Genomic DNA, 27,418 nt, shown 5'->3' with positions numbered 1-27,418 from the left:
AAGGTACCAGCAAGGACATTGCAGCGTGGGTCTCATCCCTCTTCCTTGGCCCACCATGATGTTGCTCATCAATCACTGCACTGAATCCTGCTGAGCAGGATCTGGACTGAATTTTGCTGAGTTTATTGGGTTGACAGGAGAGATGTAAGCTCTTCAGCATCTCAGAATCACATGTCAGCTGTCTTCTGCCTGCTTTTGCTTGCTTTCCTCTCCTATCTCTACTATAGAATTCCCATTCCAACAGCAAGATCTCATGGGTAGTGCTGAGGGATACCACCGCACTTTTGAGAATGCTGGTCCATCTTCCTCGAAGGTCCTCTCTCACGTGTATCTTCTATAAAGCCCAAGAGCTTGGCATTTTACCATTAGCACCTATGGTCCTGCACCCTTTCCATACGTTACACAGTATCTCATTACACTGACCTTATTTGTTTGCATGCCTACTTGCCCACTGATCTTTCAAGCTCCCCTAACAGGGACAGGGCTTATGCAGTTTTGCATCCAGAACATCTGTCACACTTCCACTCCATGCATAGCTTCTTGAGTCCAGTATGTGGCTGGATGAATGGCATCCAAGTCATCCTGGATGTTTGCTTTATGGCAGACACCAGAGCTAAGCACAGCACACACCCCAGCCCACTCCATCCCCACCTCAGAACTCTGCAGTGGCTTCTTTCCCCAGACGAATGAAGACATCTACCTCAGGCCCCACAGTTGTAGACCCAGGTATATCTATATCGGCATCCTCCCAAACATATGGCCACATAGGGAGACTCTTTGGGTTGTCACAGCCAAGAGGAAGGTACTCCTGACTTCTAATGGTAGAGTCTGGAGATGCCACTGAGTATCTCACCCCATCCCATCCTCCAGGGACTCAGCCATCCCATATCGAGCCATGTTGTCAGGGGTGAGAACCAACCCCCAAGCCTTTGCGCACAACCATGGCCTTGAATGCTCTCTGTAAAATATGGGACTTAGACATGGTGCTGGGGGTTTTGTTGGTTTTAGTTGCTGTGCAACAGCAATCAGGTGTTTCCTTCCCTTTGCTAGTACATAACTGGCTCAGAGGCTGGTTACATGCAGCCCAGAGGACTGTCTTCTAAGCCTTGGATTCTGTCATTCAACTATCACAACCCCACAGATGACAGGTCTCATTGCCAGCCATTTCCCCAATCTGTCCACCCCCAAGAAGTCACCTCTAAACCACCAGCTATCTTACACAGAGTGCAGATTTCCAGCCACTGAAATGAATGTGTGCAGATTTTGTATTTGCAGATGTTCTTAGGAGCAAGGTAAACAAGTAATTTAGGTAAACCCAGAGAATTTGTGATCTGCATGGGCTCAAGCTGAGTGAAATCAACAGAGGGTTAAACAGCACCCAATCCATTTTCATCAGGAAAGTTGAACTTTGATCCTCATATGCAACTTAGCCGCATCATCACATTATTTATTATTCACGGGGCATTGTGACTTACCACAGTCTCTGAGTAATCGTTTTAAGCCTGCCAAAAGAACCAGTGTTAATTGCTTACACTGGAACATATTTGCTGTTGGAAATGTCACACCATAATTATATCCCATTTCACTGTCTGACAAGTAATATACTAACAGAAAATTGGGTTTCTTATTTTCTCCTGTTTCTTCTTGTGATATGTAAAACCGTTCCTGGCACCCTCCAGGCAGCATGCAGGTGGCAAGTCTTTGTGGACTTACCACGAAGTTTGTCAGCAGAGTTTCTCTGCGGGGTGTTGGTGTTGTGGACCAGCGACCTTGCTCTGTGGACTTGTACCAGGAACAGCAGCAGAGCTTCGATATCAGAAGGCGCAGTGTTGGGTTTAGGGCTCCGCTTTTGCACTCATGAACTGCTTAATACATTCTGGTCAGGACCTACGCCACACAGACCAAGTAAAGGGCAGTAATGACGTGATGTTTAAGGAGATGGTGAGAATTTGTTGTGTTGGGACACAAACATATATGTCTGTATTATACACATATTTCCCAATCCATAATAATATAACATTCCATATATATGTATGTATGCATACAAATAAATATATGCAGTCAGCCTTGACTATCTAAGAGAGATTGGTTTTAAGACACCCCATGGATGCCTAAATCCAAGGATAACTTAAGACTCTTTTTTTAAAATTTTTTCTTGTTCATTTTTTAATTTATTTACTTGAGAGTGACAGGGAGAGAAAGAGACAGATAGAGAGAGAACGGGTGTGCCAGGGCCTTTAGCCACTGCAAACGAACTCCAGACGTGTGCACCCCCTTGTGCATCTGGCTAACATCCTGGAGAATCAAGCCTTGAATCAGGGTCCTTAGGCTTCACAGGCAAGCGCTTAACCACTAAGCCATCTCTCCAGCCCAACTTAAGACTCTTAAATAAGATGGCATGATAGCTACACATTAGCTGCATATGTCCTCCTAATACACTGTACGACATCTCTAGACCATTTTGAACCCTTATACGATACAAGTATATGTAAATAATTGTTAGGCTGTGTTGTTTACGGGATAGTGAAAAGACAAATATTGTGTACATGTCCATGGTAAACACTATCTGTTTTCACATTTTTAAAGGTTTTTATTTATTAGAGAGAGGAGAATGGGCATGCAGGGCCTTCAGCTGCTGCAGACAAACTCCAGACACATGTGCCACCTTGTGCATCTGGCTTATATGGGTCCTGGAAAATCAAACCTGGGTCCTTTGGCTTTGTAGGCAATTGCCTTATCAGCCAAGCCATCCCTTTAGTCCTGTTTTCACATGTTTTTGACGTGTGGTTGATTGGATAATGGGGCATAAATTCAACTGTGTGTGTTCATATATGTTTGTTAAATATGTTATAAGAATCAGTAACATGAGTTTATGCAGTACAGAATATTTAATCACTTGCTGGAAAACTAGCTTGCTATACGTTAGGCTAAGCTTCTCTTAATCCAGGAGATGCTCAGCTATGGCCTGGGAGACATTCCTATCCTATCATCTGCTCTGAAAGCCAAGTTTCTTTAGAACACAGCTTCGCCTTTGCTGTGGAGTAATTTGTCATCGCGTTCTCTCTCTGCATCCAGTGGGGAAGGAGAAATCACAGAGAAGTGCACAGGAGGTGCCCACAGTCAAGTCTAGAAGTTATGCCAGTCAACGACACTTCTGTTTTATTGGCTTTTAAAGCACAGCATCTTGGCCAAACACAACTGCCAAGGATGCTAGGAAGTAGGTTTTAATGTATGCCAAGGAAAAGTCAGACATGAGCTGAAGTAAGAGCCATTCTGCTTAGGTGCTCCGCTCAGACCTCACTCCCCCCGCTGATGCTTACTGCGTCCCTTGGTCCGCACACCATGTTGGTGATGACATGGCTGGATTCCAGAGGAAGGGTCACCTTTGCTAATTTCTTCAGGAAGCTTTTCTCTGTGAACACAGCTTCATACCTGACAGGGATGGGGGCACAGGGAGAGGCAAGGGTAGTAATTTAGCTGTCATTGGCTGACAGGTTAGTCTTGGAATATGCTCCCTGCAATTCAAGGCTTGTGAAGGAGAGGCAGAGCGAGGCACTTAACAAATGTCAGGGATTTTTTTTTTTAACTGGCACACTGACTCACAGTGACCCTGAAGCATTTGAGGAGTTGTCTCTGCTTGATTCCGTCAGCGCCTCATCTCACTTGCCCTGGCGTTCCTTTCTTAAAATTAATTTATTTTTTGAGTTTCCATCCAAGTATATACTTTAAATTTATCCTTTCCCTCTGTACCTCTCTGTCTTGTCTTTTCACACCCCTCTTCCCCCAATTAGAATTAGACCCCTTTGTTCCCTTAGACATTTTCAGTTCTGTATAACATGTCATATATACATATATATTGTGTGACAATATACAATATGGGAACTACAAATGAAAGGAAACATGTATTTGCCTTTTGGAAACTGGCTTGTTCTGCTTAATATGATCATCTCCAGTTGTATATGTTTTCCTGTAATGACATAACACCACTCTTCTTTTATTATTTTTTATTTATTTATTTGAGAGCGACAGAGAAAGAGGCAGAGAGAGAGAGAGAGAGAGAGAGAGAGAGAGAGAGAGAGAGAATGGGTGCGCCAGGGCTTCCAGCCACTGCAGGCGAATTCCAGATGTGCACGCTTCCTTGTGCATGTGGCTAACATGGGTCCTGGGGAATCGAGCCTTGAACCGGGGTCCTTAGGCTTCACAGGCAAGCGCTTAACCGCTAAGCCATCTCTCCAGCCCAACACCACTCTTCTTTATGGCTGAAAAAAAAATTATTTTGTATATGCCACATATTTCTGATCCATTCCTCTGTTGTTGGACACCTAGGTTGTTTCCATATCCTAGCTATTGTGAATAAATCTGCAACACTGATGTACAAGTATCTCTGTGATATGATCCCTTAGAGTCCTTCAAAGGAGCAAGTTCTGTTAGCATGGAAAGGGAGCGAAGGCAGCGGGGGTGGGGGGGGGGGATAAGGATGCCCAAGGAGTAAGTCAGTGGATTGGGGTTGGTTCTCGTCAACACAGTGGTAGAGTAATGATCAAGGCCAACACTTAGATAGGATGGTGGCTGAGAGGAAAGTCAACCTTTTCACATACCTTAAACATTCTGTCACCTATGGTGTGTCACATAGAGAAATAAACAAGCAAAGATTCACTTTCTGCCCAGGCAAACAGACATTAGCAACATCTCTATACCATGAGTCCTCTGGAATCACTGGGATTATTTCCAGCCCTACTACCCATGACTTCCCTTGTATGCAATGTGTCAAGAATGCTGTGCTAGCCTGGCCGGAGCAACGGCTTGTTCAACTTTCAAATATACATATATTTATATATATCTACACACACATACATATATATAAAATGACAGTTTCAACAAAGTCTGCCCACCAATGCCTTGTTTATCCAAATGTAATTTCTCTGTTTTTCTCATTTAAGTATCATCTGTTAGGTTTACACACTGATACACCCACGAAATGAACATTACATGTGTTTCCCTTTGGAGTGATCTCACTGAAGTCGTTGCTGTGGGTGATGGCCTTGGTAGCTGCAGCAGTGCAGGTTGCTAATCCTGTCTTCTGCGAGGCTTATCGTCACCCCATCTTTCTCATGGACCACTCTTGTCTGGTGTCGTGCCCACACTTAACACATGCTTTGTGTTCCACCCCATTTCCAGATTTTTTTTTTTTTGAGGCAAACCCAACAGACTGCCTTTTGTGTGTGTGTGGGGGGGGGGGAGAGAAAATTGGTATGACAGGGCCTCCAGCCCCTGCAATCAAACGCCAGATGCAAGTGCCCCCTTGTGCACAGGTGTGACCTTGCCCAATTCCATCACCGTGCATGTGGCTTACGTGGGAGAGTCAGACATGAGTACCTAGGCTTTGCAAGGTAGCACCTTAACTGTTGAGCCATCTCTCCAGCCCTGAAGATTTATTTTACATAGACAAAGGTGTTTTGAGGGCTGCCAAGATAGCCCAATGGACATGTGTTTGAACCCCAGCACCCGAGGCAGCATGTGCCTGTACTCCCCAAAATGGGGAGATGGAGACCTGTAGCTCCCAGGGTTCACGAGCCAACTATTCGAGGTTAGTTTATAAGCTCTAGACCAGTGAAAGTCTCTGTTTCAAAAAGAAATAAATCGCATTTCTTTTTTTTTTTTAATTTTTAATTTATTTATTTGAGAGCGACAGACACAGAGAGAAAGACAGATAGAGGGAGAGAGAGAGAATGGGCGTGCCAGGGCTTCCAGCCTATGCAAACGAACTCCAGACGCGTGCACCCCCTTGTGCATCTGGCTAACGTGGGACCTGGGGAACCGAGCCTTGAACCGGGGTCCTTAGGCGTCACAGGCAAGCGCTTAACCACTAAGCCATCTCTCCAGCCCATAAATTGCATTTCTAAGGAACACCTGAGGTTGTCCTCTGTCCTCCACATGCACACACACGTGTACAGGCACCTGCCCAATATGGATATGTATTGAACTTGCGTACACTCCATATCCATGCAAAAATCCCACAAGATAATCAAATAGAAAGTGTGTTCTCTGAAACCCCTGGCTTTCCTGCAGCTCACAGGCCATGGTTGAGAGGTCGGGTTCCCTTTGGCCTTCCAGGGTAGCAGGTGGACTGGAATGGAACTTCCAGACTGATATGAGGAGGATCCAGCTGTAGAAAGTCTATGGCAAAGAGCTGGCTATCCCCTCTTAAGCTCTGAGGAGGAACACAAGACTCCCTCATGGGTTCTTTCCTCATTCATTCAGGGACTCACAAGGAAAAGGGCCATGCAGACTGTTACCAAATAATACACTGGAGGGTCAGACCCTGGTGCAAACATTTGACCATAATTCCTCATGTAAATGTAATGTCACTTCCCACCTCCTCCAAGTTTACATTAGTTGCTTCTCTCATTGCTGTTACCAAATATCTGACAGAAGAAACTTGAGGGAGGAGGGAATTCTTGCAGCTCAGTTTTAAGGACAAGGATGCATGACAGCTAGGGTAACACCTTCTAGAGTACTGGGAACAACCCTTGGTGGACATGGAAAGAGAAGCAGATACAACCTTCACATCCTACTCTGTTTCAGTCAGGTTCACATTGCTGGTAGAAATCACCCGGCCAAGAGCAGCTTGTGGGGAAAAGAGGTTTATTTTGGCTTACAGGCTCGAGGGGAAGCTCCATGATGGCAGGAGAAAACGATGACATGAGCAGAGGGTGGACATCACCCCCCGGCCAACATAAGGTGGAGGATCAGCAACAGGAGAGTGTGCCAAACACTGGCAAGGGGAAACTGGCTATAATACCCAAAAGTCCAACCCCAACAATACACTGCTTCCATTAGGCTTTCATTTCCAATTGCTATCAGCTGGATAAACTAGCATTCAGAATGCCTAAGTTTATGGGGGACCCCTGACTCAAACCACCACATACCTGTAAGCAACCCATCTCTGCTAGCTAGGCTTCAAATCGAGAAGGTTCCGTAACCTCCCAGAACAGGTCCAACAGATGGAGACCAAGTGTGCACACATGTGAGCTTGCGTGTGTGTGGAGGGGAGGCATTTCACATCCAAACCATAAAGGCCTAGCAAGCCCATAGCATTTGTAGTTGTTTTCCAAATGAATGAATGACTGTCTACTGTCACATGCTGGGGCAGGGGCTCATGAGATGATTCTTCACAGTGACCTTGGCTGTGCTCATTTGGCGTCAACCAAGAGAGGTGGCTTTCCAGCTGATGCCTTCTGGCCACACCCAGGAAGGAGCATGTTAAGAGCTGGCTTAGTCTGGGAGCCTGAACTAGAGTTGGAGGGTCGGGGAGGTGGTGTCATTGCATAATAACGGCCACTTACTTGAGAGGGTCACTCCCAGCAGAAGCCCCAGTGCTATCTTTGAAGGAAGGATGAGAACTGTGGGTTGCAACTGCATATTTGAATACTCCAGAAGCAGTAGTCTGCAGTCAGTGATGCAGCTGGGTGCAGCTGGCTGCTAGGAAGTGCACGGAGTCCCCAGTCCTCAAAGGCCATCGGAGAAGAACCAGTTGGCCATTAACTCAGTATGGTTTTGTCATCACATTACAATTTTTTTAGTAATATAGAAAAGTTCCAAAGAAAGACTGAAATCCAAACAGAAGTCCCCACACGCACCTCTTCTTTCCTTCTTCAAGTCCTTTACCTTCACTGTCTTTAGTGACGCCCTCCCCATCTGACTCTCTCTTCCTCCTGTCTTAGATCTCAGTTCCACTCCGGTGTCTTCAGAATGTTCTGGAAACTTCCTGGACCCTGTCATCCCCTTTGTTGTATCTAACACCTTTTGGGAAAAGTGTTGGTCCTCCACACCCAACCCCCCCCAGACACTGAGCTGTGTAGAGAAGGTTCCACATCAGTTTTGCTCCGTGGTGCATCCCAGCACCTGGCACTATCCAGCCCACAGTACTTGTTCTGCAGAGGGAGGACGGAGGGAGGTGAGATGGGAAAACGATTCATCCTTGTAGGAAAGATTTGGGTGAGGGCAGTGTTGCTAAAGACAGGAGTTACATGGCAAAGCGGATTGCATAGGATTCAATATACATTCATGTGTGTTCTTTGTTACTTAATATTGTTCTGAATGCTTGAATTTTTCTATAGTGCATATTCTCCAGATAGAGAAATCAAAGGCTCAATGAAGCAGGGTTAAAAATAAGCTTGTGATTGGATTGGACCACAGGAACTGCAGCTCCCCCTCAGTGCTGGGGTCTCTAGTCTATGTGCCTCACCCCAAGGGCACACTCAGGGGTTACCATGGTAGAGAAGTGGGTCCTGAGAGATCACAGTGTCCTTGAGATGTTCTCCCACTGGTTGCCATGAGTCTTCTCAAATGTTCATTTCATATCCACTTCTTCCTTCATCAGAAGTTGATCTGGATATCTTAGGTGTCCTTGTATTGTCATCAGCCGCTTCATGAGGCCCCGAGAAGGAGGCAAAAACAGACAGACAAACACAACTGAACATTTTATTGAGTTTACCGTCTGGAGCCCTTCAGCACCTTAGCCCTTTGGCTAAGAGGACTCCAGAATTACATTTGCCTGGGTGCATGTCTCAGGATGCAGGAGGAGTGTTCTAGAATCGGACTGCATAGACTCAGCCCCATCACTTTTAGCTGCCTGGCTGTCAGCAAATTACTCTCTCTCCATTTGCCTCAGTTTCCCCATTTGTACCACAGAGATCCTGGCAGCACTTACAAGGTTTTGTAAGGTTCAATGGACATGGTACAGGCCTAGAGAGATATCTCACTGTAAGCTTGCTTCCCATGCAAGCCTGAGGGCCAGACACCAGCAGAATTCTATTCCCTCCACACACATAAACAGCTGTGCATGGCCATTCATGTCTGTCACTGGTCCTGTGGGAGCAGAGACTATAGAATTGGAGAATCGTGAAAGCTCCCTAGAAATAGCAAGCTCTGAAATCAGTGAGAGACTCCAAGGAAACACACAGATGAATGATGGAAGGAGTATCCCCAACACTCCTCTCTGGTCTCAGCATGTGTATGCACGGCACACGCACATATCTGTGCACACATGCACATGCATATAGCACGCACACACACATACAACACCTACTACACACATAAACATACAAAGAAAAACAAATGTGATGAACCATGGGAAGGCTTTCAGGATGAGCAGCATGGACTAAAGTGCACAGATGCAAATCTTCATAATCACTCCTCTGTGTGACATGTGGCATGACAGCATTAACATGACAAATGGGTGCCCATGTGGGGGACATCTCTTTTTTAAAGAGCAAGCACCTGCAGAAGGTGTTTCCGGTTTATGATCAGGAGGCCATAGTAATGGCCCATAATGTGATTGCTATGAGGACTTATATTAGGAAAATTCCAACCAATTTGGTTTTAATTAATGTACTGTTAACTTTCAAGTGCTACTCACTTAGTCTTTGGAGAGTCAGAGAAAATAACTCTGTTGTCAAAGCCTTACCCAGAGAAGTAAATAAGACTACTTTGCTCTTCGAGAGAGCCTACCGTAATAAAAATAGATGAGTCACTGCACTTTTCCACGGCAACGTTTATTGAACCCGCGAGTCCCTTCAAGAGGGGAGAGAGGGGACAAAGATGAAAATGTCAATTGACAGCAAGGCTCGAGGGAGATCTTGCAAGCAGCCACCCCTGGGTCAGACGAAGGAGGCATTCTCAACACACCTTAACAGGCCACAGCTGCAGGAGGCTATGGGAGACCCCTGCTTCCTTTCTGCCCTCTGCTTTGCACTATGAAGGGATGCAAGATTCAGTAACCCACCTGGGAATTACATGAGGAATTCTGCCTACATCCCACTTCTCCACTATGGGTAATGAGTCTGTCAAAGGAGCTCTCTCATTACCATCCTTGAAATGATACCCAGGCCCCAGCATAATGCCCTGATGACCCACCTGTCTTTCAGTCCCCAGCCAGTGCTCAACACAGAACTGCCTCTTGGCCTCTGTGTTCTGGCCACACTGACCTTCCTCTTAACTACTATGCTGATATTGACCACAGGGCCCGTTTGCAGTCAGGTTCTCATTGCTGTCAGAAATCACCCGACCAAGAGCAGCTTGTGGGGAAAAAAAAGTTTATTTTGGCTTACAGATTCCAGAGGAAGCTCCATGGTGGCAGGGAAAACAATGGCATGAGCAGAGGGTGGACATCACCCCCTGGCCAACTTAAGGTGGACAATAGCAGGAGAATGTGCCAAACACTGGCATGGGGAAACTGGCTATAACACCCATGAGTCTTCTCCCAACAATACACTCCCTCCAGGAGGCATTAGTTCCCAAATCTCCATCAGCTGGGAACCTACCATTCAGAACACCTAAATTTATGGGGGAACGCCTGAGTCAAACTGCCACAGGGGCCTTTGCACATGCTGTTCCCTATGCATGGAGACTATATTTCCTCACTTTTGCCCAAGGACTTCATCACTCAAGCTGTAGATTGTAGCCCAAAGGATCTGTCCATGTCACCCCCTGAGTAATATATCAGGATATTAGCGTATGTGCCAATGCCTTGCTTCACCATTTGTAATGTGGAAAGTCCAAAGTCAGGTGTTGGGATGGTCTGGATCCTAGCAAGCATCCTCTTTTGGGCTTGCAGATGGCTGCCTTCTTGCATTCTCATGTGATTTATAGAGAAAGAGAGAATGAGAGAGAGACAGAGACAGAGAACACTAGCTCTCTGGTACCTCTTCTCATGAAGAAACTAACCCTATTAACCCAAGGTGCCATCAGAGTAACTTTCTGTAACCGTTACCTTCTTGTTGCTAGGACAAAACACCTGAGCAGAAGCAGCTTATGAGAGAAAGGGTTCATTTCAGCTGGCAGTTTTGAGGGGAAGCCTCATTATGGCAGGGGAAGCGTGGCAGGAGCAGATAGCAGGATGTTACTTTTTTATCAGCAGAGAGGAAGGAGAGAGTGTGAGCTCTAAATTCCCAGCTGCCCTCAAAGACACCCCCAGAAATACACCCTCTGTAGTAAGGTTCCACGTCCCAAAGCTCCCACCAGCTAGGGATTGAGTATTAGGTTGGATCATAAGCTTATGAGGCTTTGAGGGACACTCTACACTCAAACCACCACCCTTCCTTAAACCTCCATCAACTCCTTGAATAGCTAGCTCCAACATGAGCTGCATTGTAGCTAGGGCTTCCTTATCTGAGCTGCAGAAGTTAATTTCTGCCAGTGGTATCTCTGAAGAAGATTCCACTTCCTAGGCACTGAAGAACAGAAGAGGGGCCTTGTGATGCCAAGTTCTATGGTGGCTTCGGGACGAGAGTGATAAGAGGAGTGTGGTGGGAATGAGGTTAGAGCAAAGTGTAAAATGAATACATTCCGTTAGAAGACATAATCTACCGTTAACGGTCATGAGGACAAATAGTTCCAAGAATGGCATCTCTCTAAGTTCAAATAGCCACCGACTAAGGCAAAGAAAATGTATAAACTATTAACACTGTGAGTTGATCCTGAAAGGATTTATGTGATTACTTTCTGTCTTTTCTTTCTCAAGTGTGTTCCCCAAGGTCAAAGTCTCTTAGGATTTGCATTACTCTCCTCAGACCCGGAAACAGACCCTGCTTGGCCTGCTCTCAGCACTCATTGTCACGACTGCTGCTATGATGTAAACTGAAAACACCACTGTTTATTTATGCTCAATGGCTCGTTGGGTCTGAAGCTTGGAAAGACCAGCTAGAAGTCAGGGCAACGAGAAAACCACCCAAGATCACAGCCCCTTGCTCCCTGTAGTCCCATGGCATCTTCCCTCAGTGGTTGGATTGAAATTTGGCCTTATTTTACCCATGACAAACTAGAATTCTCCAGAGCTCTTATAATTTGCTGAAGCACCGTGAAATCAGTGGAGAAAGATCATGGTTTAAACTCAGACCCATCCAGCTTCCCATCTGAGCTGCCTTTCACTCTTGCATGTTACTTCTCCAGGGGGATTGCCCACACAGCCACAGGTGAACTTGGCTCTCTTGGCAGGGAGCCTTCTGCCTTTATGAGCAAGGAGTGTTTGTGATCGTTAATTTAAAAAATATTTACTTATTTATTTATTTTTAAGACAAGGGACAGAGGAGAGAGGGAGAGAATGAGAGAATGGCACATCAGGGCTTCTAGTCACTGCAAACAAACTCCAGATGCATGCACACTTTATGCAACTGCCTTTACATGGGTAATGGGAAACTGAGCCCAGCCTGTCAGTCTTTACATACAAGCACCTTAACTGCTGAGCCATCTCTCTAACTCCAGGATGGTCAACAACTTGATTTAATTGAGAAATAGCTGATTAGTAAGTCTGATCTTGATGTGTCTGTGAGAGTGTTTCCAGAGATAATTAGATTATATAAGCCCTGATCTAATTAGCTGATGAATTCCTTGCTGGATTCATGATATGGTGGCGGTGAAAGGTAGGAGGTGGGGCCTGGTTGGAGGAAGTAGGTCACTGGGTTGTCTTTGAGGGCCATATCTTTTCCTGTCCTTCTTGTGTCCCTCTCTCTGCTTCCTGTCAGCCATGAAGTAGACAGCTAGCTCTCCTCTGTCACAGGCTTCCACTTCTATGATGCTCTGCCCAAGTATGTGAGGCCAGGTAGCCATGGGCTTAACCTTTTGAAATCATGGGCCAAAACAAAGAACTCCTGTCTTTAAAATATTTTTTGGTGTTTTGTCACAGTGACACAACATACCTAATGACTCATTTTTAAGCCACAACCAAATTGGCACCCTTGAAGGTACTGGAAGATATGAGGGGTGGACTACTGGGGAAATAGGGATGTTGAAAGTCTTTGTAATGCATGGGACAAACCTACCTACCCAAGAATGATATCTCTACAAATTCAAATAGTCACTGTTGAGAATTACTGCTCAAGAAGAGGAAAATTATATAAAATATTGATATGTACTTGTACAATGATTTTTTTTTCTTTTTCAGAAGGGTTTTCATGTAACCTAGGCTGGCCTTGAACTCTTGATCCTTCTGCCTCCATATCCCAAGTGCTACCACCACACCTGGCTCTAGGTTCTCAAATGCAGTAGAAAGTACGTGTTTCCTTGCATTTATTTAGATGAGGGTTTTAGTACCTAACGCACAGATGTTTGAGTTCCAATTTCACAATGTATTTATAGGTCAATTTTAAGACACCACTGTGTGTCTCCATTTCCTTATTGTCTCCATTTCCTTATCTGGAAAATGGGAATGATCTAATATGTTCCTCCAAAAAGCGAATGAGGTGTGATGTCTGCCCAGAAATGCTTATCTGGGGCCTGGCACAGAGTAGTCGTTATCATAACTGCTTCTTAATCCTCTGACCAGGGAAGGTCACACCCCAAGGTAGGCCAGAGCCTACGGGCCACAACCCAGCACCTCCACAGATGATATGTAACCTGAAAAGTGCTAGGGGACCCAGTGCTTTGCAGCAATAAGTACCATATGCCATCAATATCTATCCACCAGTTTCCATTTATTGAGCAGTATATCATTAGAATATCCCTGGGCTCTCAACAATGAAATCAATAAGATGGTGCAGCCATTGGTTATGGCTTAATAACTCCAGACTTGAATGAGGGAAAAGCCAATGAGCAGGAAAATGTCCTGAGTGCTTGCTCTGAGAGTGGAGGGAGGCTTTTTTTTTTTTTTCTCAGACTGGGGGGAAATGAAGGAGAGAGAGCCAGTCTTGGGCTACAGGTGGAACAGGGGGCTGAGAAGATTCAAGGCAGCATCCAGAGATGAGAGAAGTGTTTGCTCAAAGGTAGAGGAGATACCCATTGCAAGCACTTTGATTGTTTGAAGAAATGGTCCTTGCTAGTGCCCAGCATCATTTGGTGCTTAATGAAGGGACCCCTTGCATCATGTGATGTCACTCTTCACCCAGCTACGATGCTCACCTCATTAGGCAGTGTCATCCATGGGACCGTGGCTGGATTTGCAGTCCATCTTCGGCCACAGTGTCATTATTTTGGCACATGGTTATATTCAACTTAGCAGTTGACAGAGTGGGAGAAAGGAAGGGGTTTAGCGCGTGTTTGTTTTCGCTTTTTAAATGACGATGGAGATGGAACCCAGCGTCTTGTACACACTAGACAAACATTGACACTGAGCCACATTCCCAGCCCAGGATTTTTTTTTTTTTTTTGGTTAATGTATTATTTTTTTTTAAAAGATGTACACAGGGTTCTAATATATAGTCAGAGCTATGAATCCTCAGCCTGGGTCAGTGGCTTTCAAATATTATCCAATGTCAGGATCACCCAGAGTGCTTGTTAGAAGGCAGATTTCGGGTCTTCAACCCCCACAGCTTCTCATTCGGGAAGTCTGTGTGGGGCTGATGGCTGCTCCTCTTGCAGAGCCCCAGATGGTGTCATTGTTGCTGTTGGGAGAGCAAGCACATTTTGGAATTTGTTGTAAATCAGTAGTTCTCATCTGGGCAATATTTTAACCCTTCCATTCACAATAGGCATTTGTCCATGATTGAAGACATGTCTGGGCTTGTCATACTGGGAAAGTACTGGGTCCACCACTGGTACCTGAGAGGCCAAGAACATTGTGAAGCTTTCTGCAATGCATAAGACAGTATCTATATCAAAGAAAAACCTGGCTCTGAATAGCAATAGAGCCAAGGATGGGAAACCTTCTCTGGAGGGAGTTAGGTGCCCCTTGAAGAGTGGGTGCCATTGTACTTAGTATGTGGGGGCAGGGAGGGGCAGAGAGAAAGCTCAGATGCCCAGACTCTTGCGAGGCTAATCCTAACTGCATAGCATGGTATTCAGGCACATTCGATTGGGTCCTGACCCATTCTCCATCTCCTGGGTTGGTAGCCTTGGGTAAGTTCCTCACACTCTTTGATCCTGACTTGGAATCTTATGAGTGAGAATCACTTCCTGGGGCATCATTATGACAGGTGCAATGCCGGGAAAGAACCTCGTCCATGTGAAATGTGCAGTAAATTAGAATGAACATCAAAGGCTAACGATTCTCTGAAAAGCCCCCATTCCCAGCAGGGAGATGATTTTCCAGGAGCCCACCACAGAAAACTCACAATGACCCTTCACAGCCCCTGGTCCTGTGCCATGAAAAGTAAATGATTGAAGGGAGGAGAAGGAATTATCATGGTTTATTGTCTATAGTTTTGGAAGTTGTAAAAAATAAAAATTTAAAAAAAAATAAAGTAAATATTACCTGGACCTTCAAGCCCTTCTGGGATTATCTAGGAGTTCCTCAGTGTCTCCTGTTGTTTTTTTTTTAAATATTTTTTATTTATTTATTTGAAAGTGACAGACACAGAGAGAAAGACAGATAGAGGGAGAGAGAGAATGGGCGCACCAGGGCTTCCAGCCTCTGCAAACGAACTCCAGACGTGTGCGCCCCCTTGTGCATGTGGCTAATGTGGGACCTGGAGAACCGAGCCTCGAACCGGGGTCCTTAGGCTTCACAGGCAAGCGCTTAACCGCTAAGCCATCTCTCCAACCCTGTCTCCTGGTTTTGACTAACACCCAACTGTTGAATAAACTCAGCACATTCCGTGTTGGGAAAGAGAGTCGTAGAATCCAATTAATACTCCCCAGGCTTTCTTCAACCCCTTCTTCATAGTTTTGCCATATTCTCTATGCCCCGTCCCTGTTTTGTGGTTATATTCACATTGCAAGTGATTCACCTCTATTTTTTAAGTTAAAGTTTGATTTAAAAGTAGTTTTGAGGCTGGGGAGATGGCTGAGGGGGGTCATGTGTTTGCCTTGCAAGCAAGAGGGCCTGAGTTTGAGTTCTGTATGCAGTAACCACATAAAAGCTGGGCATAGTGGTTCACAGCTGTAATCCCACTGCTGGGGAGGCGGAGGTAGGTGGATCCCTGGGCTCACTGGCTACGTTGTCTAGCTGAATCAGTGCGCTATAGGTTCAGCCTCAATTAATAAGGTACACAGTAATTGAGGAAGTCCCATGATACCAATCTCCAGCCTCCACATAGGCACACGTGTGCACCCACACACATGTGAACATGTATGCATAACACATGTACACATGCAAAAAAAGAAGAGTAATTTTACATCATGGGCATAAGTGGGATTCCTGCTGTCAGTTGCAATGAAGAGACAGCTGCTTTGCAAAGTCATAGGGAATCACGATGGTGGGACTCAGTACTGACTGGATACTCCTATTACCCAGATAGGCCAGGCTGCAGGCAGAGTGCTTCTGGTTGTAAGAGGCAGCTCAGGAGCTGAGTGTACTCCTGTCCACCAGGGACTTCCCTCTGGCCTGATGTGGAGCTGGAGGAGAATAGAAAAGGGACTGGCCAGTGTTAGGGGATGTCCAGTCCGTGCTCTGTTTCATGTGACACTGCCATTCAGAGCACCGGCACAGTTCTCGCGGTTGGAATCTGGGACTGCTACTTCCCAGTCCTGTGAACATGTACAAATTTCCAGGCAATGGTTCAGTAATGAGTTCCACCAAGATCAAACGTTGTGGCCCAGTCTTGTCTTCATGATGGCTGTTCGTCCTTACAGTGTCATGTGTAATAGAATGTTCTTTGGGAGATGAGGAAACTGAGGTGCAGAAAAACAGAGTAATCTGCTCGCATATGTTGAACCTAGGATGCAGATTCAGGCCACACCCCGTGAGGAATGGGTGAATCAGGAAATATAGGATACTTTCTTAAAAATATATGCATTTTTAAATTTAAAGAGTTAATATTATGTTTTAGCTGCCTTCACATTGCTGGGACAAAACATCTGACTAAAAGCAGCTGACGGGAAGGAAGGTTTCATTTTGGCTTACAGTCTGCAGGAGAAGCTTCTTGATGGCATGAGAAAGCATGGCATAAGCCAAGGCTGACATCACCTCTGCCACAGCAGGTGGCAAAACAGCAGCAGGAGAGTGTGCCAAACTCTGGCCAGGGGTTGCTGGCTATTACACTCCTGAGTCTGCTCCCAGAAGCACCCCTCCTTCAGCAAGACTCCACCTCCCAAACTGTCATTAGCTAAGGAGCAAGCCTTCAAAACACATGAGTTTATGATGGACATCTCATTTAAACCACATGCTCTAGCAATCCATGCCTGGGTATATATACACCCAAGAATTGAAAGCAGTTACCACACAGGTGATTTCACAGCCACGTTCATCACATGTGCCATCGCCACGCAAGGAACACTATTTGGCCCTAAAAGTGAAGAGAATTCTGAACATGCTGCAACAAGAATAAACCTTAAAGTCATAAGCTAACTGAATAAAGATAGTCACGAAAGCACGGACTGTGATTCCTGGAGCTGCTGAATTCAGAGAAAGGACAGCGGTCAGCAGCAGCTAGGGGACGGGAGAGAGGGAGCTGTGTTAGATGTCGGCAGAATTCCCACCTTTGCAAAATGAAGAGTGTTTTAGGACTGGGTGGTGGTGGTGTTTGCACAACAGTGTGGATGTGCTTACCATTACAGAACTCGAACAGGGACGGTAAATTTTATATTATCCACCTTTCACTGCAACTTAAATGGAAGAGGTGGAGGATACTCTGAAGAGCCGTGACAAGGAATGAAGGGGTGGGAAAGAGGGGAACGTGGCTTTCGCTGGGAAGAGCCATTTCTCCTGAGACCCGGGGGTACCTCCTCAACGCTAATTTAGTTGGGCTGGAGGAGACCTGGCCATCGGCGGCATGTGGGCAGTGCCTCAGGTACTCAGCTGGCTCTGCTCAGGGGCCTTGGAGCTACTGACCAAAGGTCTTCACCCACCCTAAGGCCTCTAAGCAAGAGAAGGAGCAGCCCCCCAGGCCAGTTTGCTGGGTGAGTGGACACAGCCGTGTGCAGCAGCTCCGGCTGAGTCCACGTGGGCCTCCGGGGATGCATGCATGGATAAAGCTGTCCATCCTCATCCGTCAGTCAGAACACAGTCACTGAGCATTCTCCACCATGCTCAGCTCTGCTCCAGGCCTGGGGGCCAGGACAGCGTCCTACAAGAGAAGAAAGCACCATTAGGGCTCACGGGTAGCTAACCAAGAGCTCCCAGGAGGACCGACCTGACACTTGGGACGTGCCATTTAGGCAATGCTGCTAGTTTCATGGTTGCTTTAGAATCCCAAGCTATTCAGAGATCTCCAGAAAGTTCATCTTCCTTCCTGGATAAAATGAAATATAGGCCCTGTTGTCCATCAGACAAAAGTGTCTGTCTCCACTCACTCAGTAGAGAGGCTAATTTATCATCAGTCAGAATCCCTTGGCCCCAGAGTTATTCATGGTAATATGGGGCCTCCCTGGAACCTGTCTCTTTAGAATTTGGGATGATTAAATAATAAACTTGCATTTGTATCAGGATATAACTCAGCAGTAGAACCCTGGCCTAGTATATGCGAGGACTTTCCTCCCTCGCACTGGAAAAAAAAAAGAATATAGACGGTGCTTAGAACATGGCACAGTACTTGGTATGCAACAATAACTTCAGGATCGCCAAGCCTGCAGCCTAACTAAGGTAAATGACAGTTGGTTCCCAACAGCAGGGTTGGAACCCAGCTCTCCACCTGAGCTTCCCACTGCACCCTACACCTCTAAATCAATAAATCAGGGATTCTTTCTATTGAGCCTGTTGAAAGCAGGGTTCTTTCTAAGCCCGTTGAAAGCAGGGTTCTTTCTAAGCCCGTTGAAAGCAGGGGCTCTTTCCAAGCCTGTTGAAAGCAGGGGTTCTTTCTAAGCCCATTGAAAGCAGAGGTCTTTCTGGGAACCGCCGAGCTCCTGAGTTACTCACAAAACCTGGTACAATGCAGGCACAATGTCCTGGGTTCCATCAGAAAAAAAAAAAAAATCCCAGTAGGTAAAAAAAAAATTCTCCCAATTGTGACAAAGAACCTGGAAGCTGGGAGGGCTTCTCCTCACGTCCATACTCGGTCCCCAGCACCCACTGCCAGCCTGAAACTGTTTCCTGTCTGTGAGCATGAATGCCCCCAACACTGCTCACCACATTTTATAGACAGAGCAATAATGGTCAGAGGGCTGGCATCCACGCCATGATGAAGAGCTGCAAAGGAAGCCTAGTGGCTGCCCCTCCTGGGCTGTGTTAAACTGGTGTGTTCCAGTTCAAAAACTCCTGACCCAAGTCCGTTGACATACATCCTCATTTCTGTTTCTTTTGGACTCCCAAGACCCAAGCAACCCTCTGATTTGGAAGCAAGTCAGGAAGTTCTACTCTCACAGCCTTCAGCAAGAGGCACTTGCAGCGTATAAATAGAACCAGTGAAGGGCTTTGTGTGGGGAGAACTATTCTAACCAGATGACTCGTGCCCTCAAGTTGGTACTTGTGATCCGAGACAAATACTGGGGAGAACAAATCCGGCTGTGGCTGTCTACTTGCAAGCAGGGCCTCTGCTCCAGCCTGTGCACTGCTGGTAGCCAGGGGCAGCCTCGTGTTGGAAGCCCAGAGCTGGAGCAGTCAGGTTAATCAAACTTCATTGGTTCTGATCATTGTGGGCCAGCAACAAAATAGAAATGACCTAGTGATGGCTCCATTTGCTGTGTGTGTACTACCTGCCTGGAACTATGTTCAGCACTGGTCATGAATGTGCATGTGAGACAGATAAAATTTATATGCATACACACACACACACACACACACACACACATATATATATATATATATATATATATATACACATACATACATACATATACATACATGGGGCAGCTGAAAGCATTGAGACTTGCAGAGATCACATAACGAGTCTAAGGTCACAAGATCTTTCTGACCCAGAGGTTATACTCTGAAACCTTTATATCATGCCTCTTCCCAGATCACAGTTCCACAAAGCATGTGAGCCACCATCATCCCTACTATCCTAACATATGTACAGTAGTCTGGTCTCCTTGAAAACCCATTCCAATATATCCAGTGATTCCTGAACCCAGGTAGAATCAGGCCCTGTATTGTAGACTTCCCTCTCAGTTCATGAACCCCACAGATGCTCAAGTCCCTTATGTAAAATGGCATAGCATTTGCATATGTTCCCTACACATTCTCCTATACACTGTAGACCATCTCAGAACCAGCGCAGTAAGGGTATTATGTGACTGATTTTTATATTCTGTAGTTAGGGAACAAGGACAATGCAGATGCATTTAAAGACATACTCTCAGGGCTGGGGAGGTGGCTCCACTGGTAAAGTGCTTGCTACACAAGCCTAACGACCTGAGTTTGATTCCCACATTACAAATGGGGCATGGTCACACATGCCTGTAACCCCAGTGCTGAGTGGGGCAGAGACAGGAGGGTCACTGGGGCAACTTGGCCCACCACTCTAATAGAAGAATGGAGAACTTCAGGTTCAGTAACAGGCTGTGTTTCAGGGAAATAAGGTGGAAAGACAAATTCTCTCCTGGCCTCTGCACGTGTGCACACAGGGCACACACATATGAACACACATGTTCATACGTTACACATACCCTAAAAAACAGATGGAAGACACTCAATGTTGACCTCTGGTCTCTACAAGCACACACGCACATGTACACACACACTACACATGAATACACATGCAAAAATGTTTTCAACCAGCCCTTTATTCAATCCATAGATGTGGAACCCACACATACAGAAGGCTGTCTGCTAACTCTTAGTTTCTTAGACATACATACCATGTATAGCATTTAATTTCTAAGTTAGCTCAGTAATTGGTTCCTTGTAGCAACTAATAATGAAGCAGGGAGATCATAATAGCATACTGTATGTAATATAAGTCATTTAAAACTTAGGAATTTTGTTTACTTTTGGCGTTTCCCATTGGATTTTCAGACTGAGGATGACTGTGGGTGACTGAAACCTTGGAAAGCGAACGTGCAGGTAGAGTGGACAGAGGTGACACGTCAGCTCCTCGTGGAGTTCTTTATCGCCCCAGCTCTTTGATGCCCCAGGATGGCATAGTCTTTGTTTGACCCACACTCTATTGAGACAGAGAGAGCTAGAGTTAAGGGGTTTGGTGCCACCCAGCCTGTTATCAGGAGAGCCTGCAGAACCCCCTCCTTGATCTTCACACCTGCACTGCAAAATCACACTTGGTATTCTCCCCCACCAACATGGCTCTTTAACATTCATCTGAAGTCAGTGGCTCTCACTGTCTCTAATCACTCTGATTTTTCCACTTATTTTCCATTTGGTGCCAAAGCAATCTGATTACATCGTTAAATTCATGGTTCTTTTCTTTTTTTTTTTTTTTTTGGAACTGGACAGTGTGTTAGTTTTTGGGCCTTCACAATCTCCTATCAGAAAAGATAAATGTACCTCTGACCACACAGCATGGTTATCTGTCTTGTAGCTGAAAAACAACTGACAGGCTTCTTGGGAAAAAAACGTTCCTATTTATATAAAATTAGAACAGGTTGATGGAGCATAGGGCTCCTAGATCGCATACTCCACATACTTTTTTTTCCTGCTTTCCTTGTTTTTTTGTTTGCAGTGACGGGGACCAAACCCAGTGCCTTGAGCTTGCTACATTACCACTACATTATGGAGCTGCATCCTCCACTGTTAGGTTTTAAGACGAGGGTCTCATTGTGCAGCCCAGGTTGATCTCAGACTCATGATCCCCCTGCCTCTATCTTCAGAGCACTACGATTATTGCAGGAGTCTGCCACCATGCCCAGCAGATCAGCTTTTGCTGTGTGTGTGTGTGTGTTTTGATCATGTGAGTATGCATGTGGGCATATGTGAGCATGTATGCTTATGTGTGTGCACATGTATGTCAGCGGTTGTCATCAGGTGTCTTCCTCATTCCCTCTCCACCTAGTTTTTGAGACAAGGATCGCTCACTGAACTAGAATTCACCAATTCGGCTAGACTGTGTAGCCTGTGAGCTCTAGAGGTCCTCCTGTCTGCCTCCCTAGCACTGAGATTACAGGCGTGTGCCCACGTACTCATATGTGGGTCTAATTCAGATCTAAACTCAGGTCCGCATGTTTGCCTGGCAAACACTACCCACTGACCCTTACCTTCGTCTTAACAGGGACCACCTCCCTGAGTCACAGCTTCCTCTCCCATTGATGGGAAGAGACTTCCTTTCCCATAAATGCCTGGGTGGAAGTGAATAAAAGTGTGCAGAGACTTTTTGCAGCGCATGCAAGCACTCAGTGAAGAGCCAGGCTTTCTCCTTCAGGCTCATACTTTCTGTGGCCTCTCTTCCGTCTCTACTCCCCAGCTTGTGTGTGTCTTCTTTCTATAGATGTGTCTGGTCCTCGGGATAGCTGGATGGTAGAAAGAATTCTGGGGATCTTATTCCTCATCTTCTTTATGGCTCCAAAGCCAAGTTCTAGACCCAAGAATGCTTTTGTATAAACCAAGGAAGCGGTTTCACTGAAGTGATTGTGATTTCTCAGTGAACCCTCCCTTCTCCAAAATAGCCGGTGTCTTGGTGCCTGAGTCTGCTCTGCTTTCTGAAACCTTAAAGAGAAGTTACAAAAGTGCTTTCTCAACATCAATGCCTAAGTCCCTTTAAAGGGCATACCAGACCCCTCCGCCTTGGGACCCCTCCCTTTGCGAGGAGGCTTTGGCAGAGGGTGGATGGGAACAGCAGGATGGCTTTGGACTTGGCAGTGCTCCAATTCCGCTTCCACCCATGTCTTCAAAGGAGACCCAGGTAAAATGACAACATCTCTGAGCCCAAAGGGTGTCCACGCATTCCTCCAAGGGCCAAGTATCGAGGGACCCAGAGTCCTTGTCATAGGCTAATGTGTGGCAGAACCTCAGGAAACATCAGTTTCTCTGCACCACAGCATTCTTCTTTAGAACTATTCTCTCATTCATTCACTCATTCAGCAACTGTTGCTGGAGAGTGGAGCAAGGGCTAACATAGACGGACAACATTGGGCATGATAAGCTGCTAGGTAGATATTTTGATGCTTTCTGTGTTTGGATGGGTGGATGGATAGATGGGTGGAGAGATGGATGAGTGGATGGGTGGGTGCAGGAACGAGAAGATGGATGGGTGGATGTTGGGTGTATGACTATGAGAGGATGGACAGGGGAATAGGGGGACAGATAGAGGAGCAGATGGATGGAGTGAGAGGTGAGGTGCATGGAAGGATGGAGTGAATGGATGGATGAGTGTGTGGGCAAATGAATGTGGGTAAGTGAATATATGGGTGCATAAAGTGATAGGTGGATGGATGAGCAGATATATGGGCAGATGTATATGGATGGATGGATGAAGTGGATGAGTGGATAGATGTGTGGATGAAGATGAATGAGTAGATAGATAGGTAGATAGGTAGATGAATGGATAGGTAGATGGAGTGGGAAGATGGATGGATGGATGGATGAATGAATGGATGGATGGGTGGATGGGTGGGTGGATGGAAATGCATACCTTTAACTGTCAGCTGGGATTAGTTTTCCATAAGTTCCAGAAGTCCCCTAGTAATACCCGTGATGGATCCTAGGTGTGTGTTTTGTGCCTCCTTGCCCGTAATATTAACAGGCATTATCATTGAGTTTTCTTTTCAAGCTCTCAGAGTGGTGATGCAGCCTGTGTTCATGGTAAAGAATATAATCTTCGGAATAAGATCTGGGTTTGAGTCTCAGTGTAACTAGTTAAAGCTGTGCACCCTTGAGTGAATCCTGTGGCCCCTGTAACTTCAGCTGAAGAATGGAGATAATCACCCCACCACGCAGGGTTGTCAGGAGGATTAATGAAACAACGAGATCAAGGGCAGGTCAATGCTCAATAAAATGTATTGTCGTTGCACTGAGACAGCGTGTACCCTCCGATCTCTTGTTTTTCTCCCAGACCAGTCAGATACCATTCGACTGCTGCGTATCTGATGGCAAATGAGACTGAAAAAGCCTCACATTTCTTGGACCTTATGTTCTGGCAATGTTCAGACAATAAACAAGGAACCAGGTAAACAACTTCAGATGGCATCAAATGCTCGGCAGAAAATTGGAACAGGTGGAGTAAGAGATAGAGTGAGGGCAAGGAATTCTGCCATTAAGTTTGAACTAGTACAAGAAGGTGCAGCCATGCCAGGATCTGGAGAGAGGGTGCTCTGGGTAGCAAGAGTTGCCCATGAAAATCTCCCAAGTCAGAGTAAGCCCTTTCCAAGAAAAAGCAGAAGGCACGTGGAGAGTTAGAAAGTGAGAACTCTGGGCATGAAGAGAGGCGTCACCATCTTCGGGTCCCAGTTTTGCAGTGTGGCCGGGAGTTACTCAAGCTTATATTTTCATTTCATATAGTTAATTTTTGTGTTTATGATTTTTTTATGGGATGGAAGGCATGTGACCCCATATCCAGCATACTCGGTTTTGTTTATTTATTTATTTTTGGTTTTTTGAGGTAGGGTCTTGCTGTTTAGCCCAGGCTGACCTGGAATTCACTAGATAGTCTCAGGGTGGCCTTGAACTCACATTGATCCACCTACCTCTGCCTCCCGAGTGCAGGGATTAAAGGCGTGCACCCCCACGCCTGGCTCAACTCTTCTTATAAATAACAAAACTCAAGCGAGACGTGCGGCGCACACCTTTAATCCCAGCACTCGGGAGGCAGAGGTAGGAGGATTGCTGTGAGTTCGAGGCCACCATGAGACTTCATAGTGAATTCCAGGTCAGCCTGGGCTAGAGTGAGACTCTACCTTGAACCCCCCCCCCAAAAAAAAAAGTTGATTTTTACTTTTCTTTTGGTCTCACTTTGTAACCCAAGTTGACCTTGAACTTCTGATTCTCCTGCCTCAGCTTCCTAAGAAATGAGATTACATGTATGTACCACTCCACCCAGTTTGGATTTTGCTCATGTTAATCTCATCTTTTCCAGCCTTCATTGGGCAGCTACTCAGGTCTCTGATAACAACTAACTCACTCCAGTGCCCCTAACTGATATTCTGTGACACAACCAAACCCCTATCCTGACAATGTCCAGGGCCCCAAAAGCCTAGATCCCAGCAGAAATCTCATTTAACCCAAAGAATTGGGTCAAGTGACACCAAGGCTGGACTTGTAAAACACTGAATTTGGTAACTTTCTCGCTGGGCATTTGCCCCTAGAGAAAGAGATTTCGGGATAAAAGATGTCTGGAACTATTTATCCTAAAGAGGATAGCATGCCCGATCTGGCTTTCAAAGAACTATCACATAAGAAAATCTCTGTCAGTGGCTGGTCTCTAGCGTGGCTGACCTTGGAGCTCGAGCCGGGTCTTTAGGACTTCCATAGTAACCACCTCTCAGCAGAGCTTCTGTTATGTTGGATTTATTCTGGCAACTTCTCTCCATATTGGAGCATAAACAACTCTTATTATCTTCCATTTCTGTGTGTAACAGAGAGGAAATCTATTGAATAGTTCAAAAAAAAAGAAGTATGATTCTTTTATTGGCTAATTACCTTAGTTGGCCACATGTCCATCTGAATAATACTGTGACCAGAGAGATGCTGTCTTGTCACTGGCCAGTCGAGTCACCCCTGGATTGATAATGGAGTTGATGCTTCCCTTCTCTGTGGACTGAGCATGGGTGGGAAGAGGAGACTCAAATAATGTCAGAGGGGCTGGGGAGATGGCTCAGTGGGTAAAACACTTGCCGTGAAAGCATGAGGACTAGGGTTCAGATCCCCAGAACCCATGGAAATGCCGAGTGAGCATGCAGGATCACCAATCATTCCAGCCCCTTGGGAGGCGGAGGCAGGATCTCCGGGGCACTCTGGCCTGCTAGAGCAGTCAAATTGGTGAGCCCTAGATTCAAATGAGAGATTCTGTCTCCATAAATAAATGGAGAGTGATTAAGGAAGATACCTGACAACAACCTCGGGCCTCCTCACACACGTGCTCACACACGTGCTCACACGCATACGAACACCAGTGCACACCCACACGCATGCAAAACCAAACCAAAGACAGAGAAGGTTCCAGTTATACAAGATGAATAAGGTCTGCATTGCTGCTAGACACTGCACTTCTACTTAAAAACACTTGGAGCTCTGCATGAGCTCAGCGCTCATGTCACCCATTCTTATTCCAGTTGCACACAGTCAAACATACTGGACGCTCTCGGGAGTAGGAAGACTGGATCTGGTCAGATAACAGTTGCCCTATGTACCCTAGATCTCTAAACATAAAATTACTTCCTGCTTCTCCTGCCTTGCTTCATAGTTGAACGTTATGTCTCCAGCAACCTCTCAGAGCTCCATTGGGATGGAAGCTCTTGTCATCGAGATCTCCAAGTCTCCTGCTGCTTTGTGTATGGACGCCGTGAGTGATCTAGGAGCTGCTTGCTTAAGTTGAATTAAGAGTTAGGTTACAGTGTGGTCTCTGTGGCCCCTGGGTAGTCCTTGGAAGAAGGGCGAAACGGAGTCAGTCCCTGATTGCCACAGGAGATCCCAGCCTTTTGCTCACCTCTGTGGCCTCTGGTTCTCCTCAGGCAAAGCCAACAAGAATGTGCAGTGGGACGGTGACTCTGAGGACTACTTGCCTGCCAACCCAGTCAGAATCGCCTTTGTCCTGGTGGTCCATGGGCGTGCCTCTCGGCAGCTGCAGCGCATGTTCAAGGCCATCTACCACAAAGACCATTTCTACTACATCCATGTGGATAAGGTGAGGGGCTGCCTGCCGTTGCTGCATGCTGGGATTACTGTGCAGTCTGTCTGTCCACCCCTGGTCCCATCTCCCACCTCAGAAGTTCAGGCTGAGGCCCAGAGGCAGGACCACAAACAACAGGTGTTCTTAAAGTGCTTGTGCATGTGCATGTGTGAGGGTGTACATGTGAATGTGCATATGTAAGTATGTATGTATGTACATACATGTGTAAGTATGTGCGTGCATGTGTAAGCAAGTGTGTGTATGTGTGTGTGTGTGCTAGTTTCAGAATCTCCAGCAGTGACTTTCAACTGTCTCTATAAATATTTTTCTCCTCTGGTTGTTTTTCTTTTTGTTCTTGTTTGATACATAATAATGATAAATATTTATGGGGTATGAGTTGATATTTTGGCAGATCTATGCACGTTGAACCAATCAGTTCAGGAAATTAGCATATCTATAGCCTTAAACATTTCTCATTGCTTTGTAATAATGTCATTTGAGATCTTCCTGTATTTTTTTGTTGTTGTTGTTTTGACTTATTTTAAGACAGGGTCTCATGTAGCACAGTATGGCTTTGGTCACCTTATAGTAGGATAACCATACTGCTTCTACCTTCCAAATGCTGGCTAGGATTGCAGATACAGACCACTGCATCTGGTTTATGTAGTGGTGCTGAGGATTGGACCCAGGGCCTCATGCATGCTAGGCAAATGCTCTACCCACTGAGCCACTCTCCCACCCCATAGTTTGTTTTTGTGATATGCATTACATTACTATTGGTCATCCTCCTGTTCAGCACAACCCAAGACATTATTCTTCTCATCTAACTGGAGAGGTGTTTCCTCCCTGTCCAAGTGCCTCTGCCTGCCTCTCACAGATTGGTAAAACCAGCTATC

The 27,418-nt window shown here is 45.9% G+C and overlaps 1 protein-coding gene across 1 annotated transcript in view; it reads left to right on the top strand.

The window, feature by feature from the left end:
* Xylt1 (xylosyltransferase 1) overlaps positions 1–27,418 on the top strand; it is a 299,655-nt gene that overhangs the window by 183,822 nt on the left and 88,415 nt on the right. Inside the window, exon 4 of the mRNA XM_045130371.1 lies at positions 26,365–26,537. Coding sequence (XP_044986306.1) covers positions 26,365–26,537 — 173 coding nt within the window. The remainder of the gene's footprint in view (positions 1–26,364; positions 26,538–27,418) is intronic.

This window comes from Jaculus jaculus, chromosome 11 (genome assembly GCF_020740685.1).
Source record: "Jaculus jaculus isolate mJacJac1 chromosome 11, mJacJac1.mat.Y.cur, whole genome shotgun sequence".
Classification (NCBI taxonomy): domain Eukaryota; kingdom Metazoa; phylum Chordata; class Mammalia; order Rodentia; family Dipodidae; genus Jaculus; species Jaculus jaculus.
The sequence above is the reverse complement of the archived record's forward strand: the minus strand, read 5'-3'. Positions and strand labels throughout refer to the sequence as shown.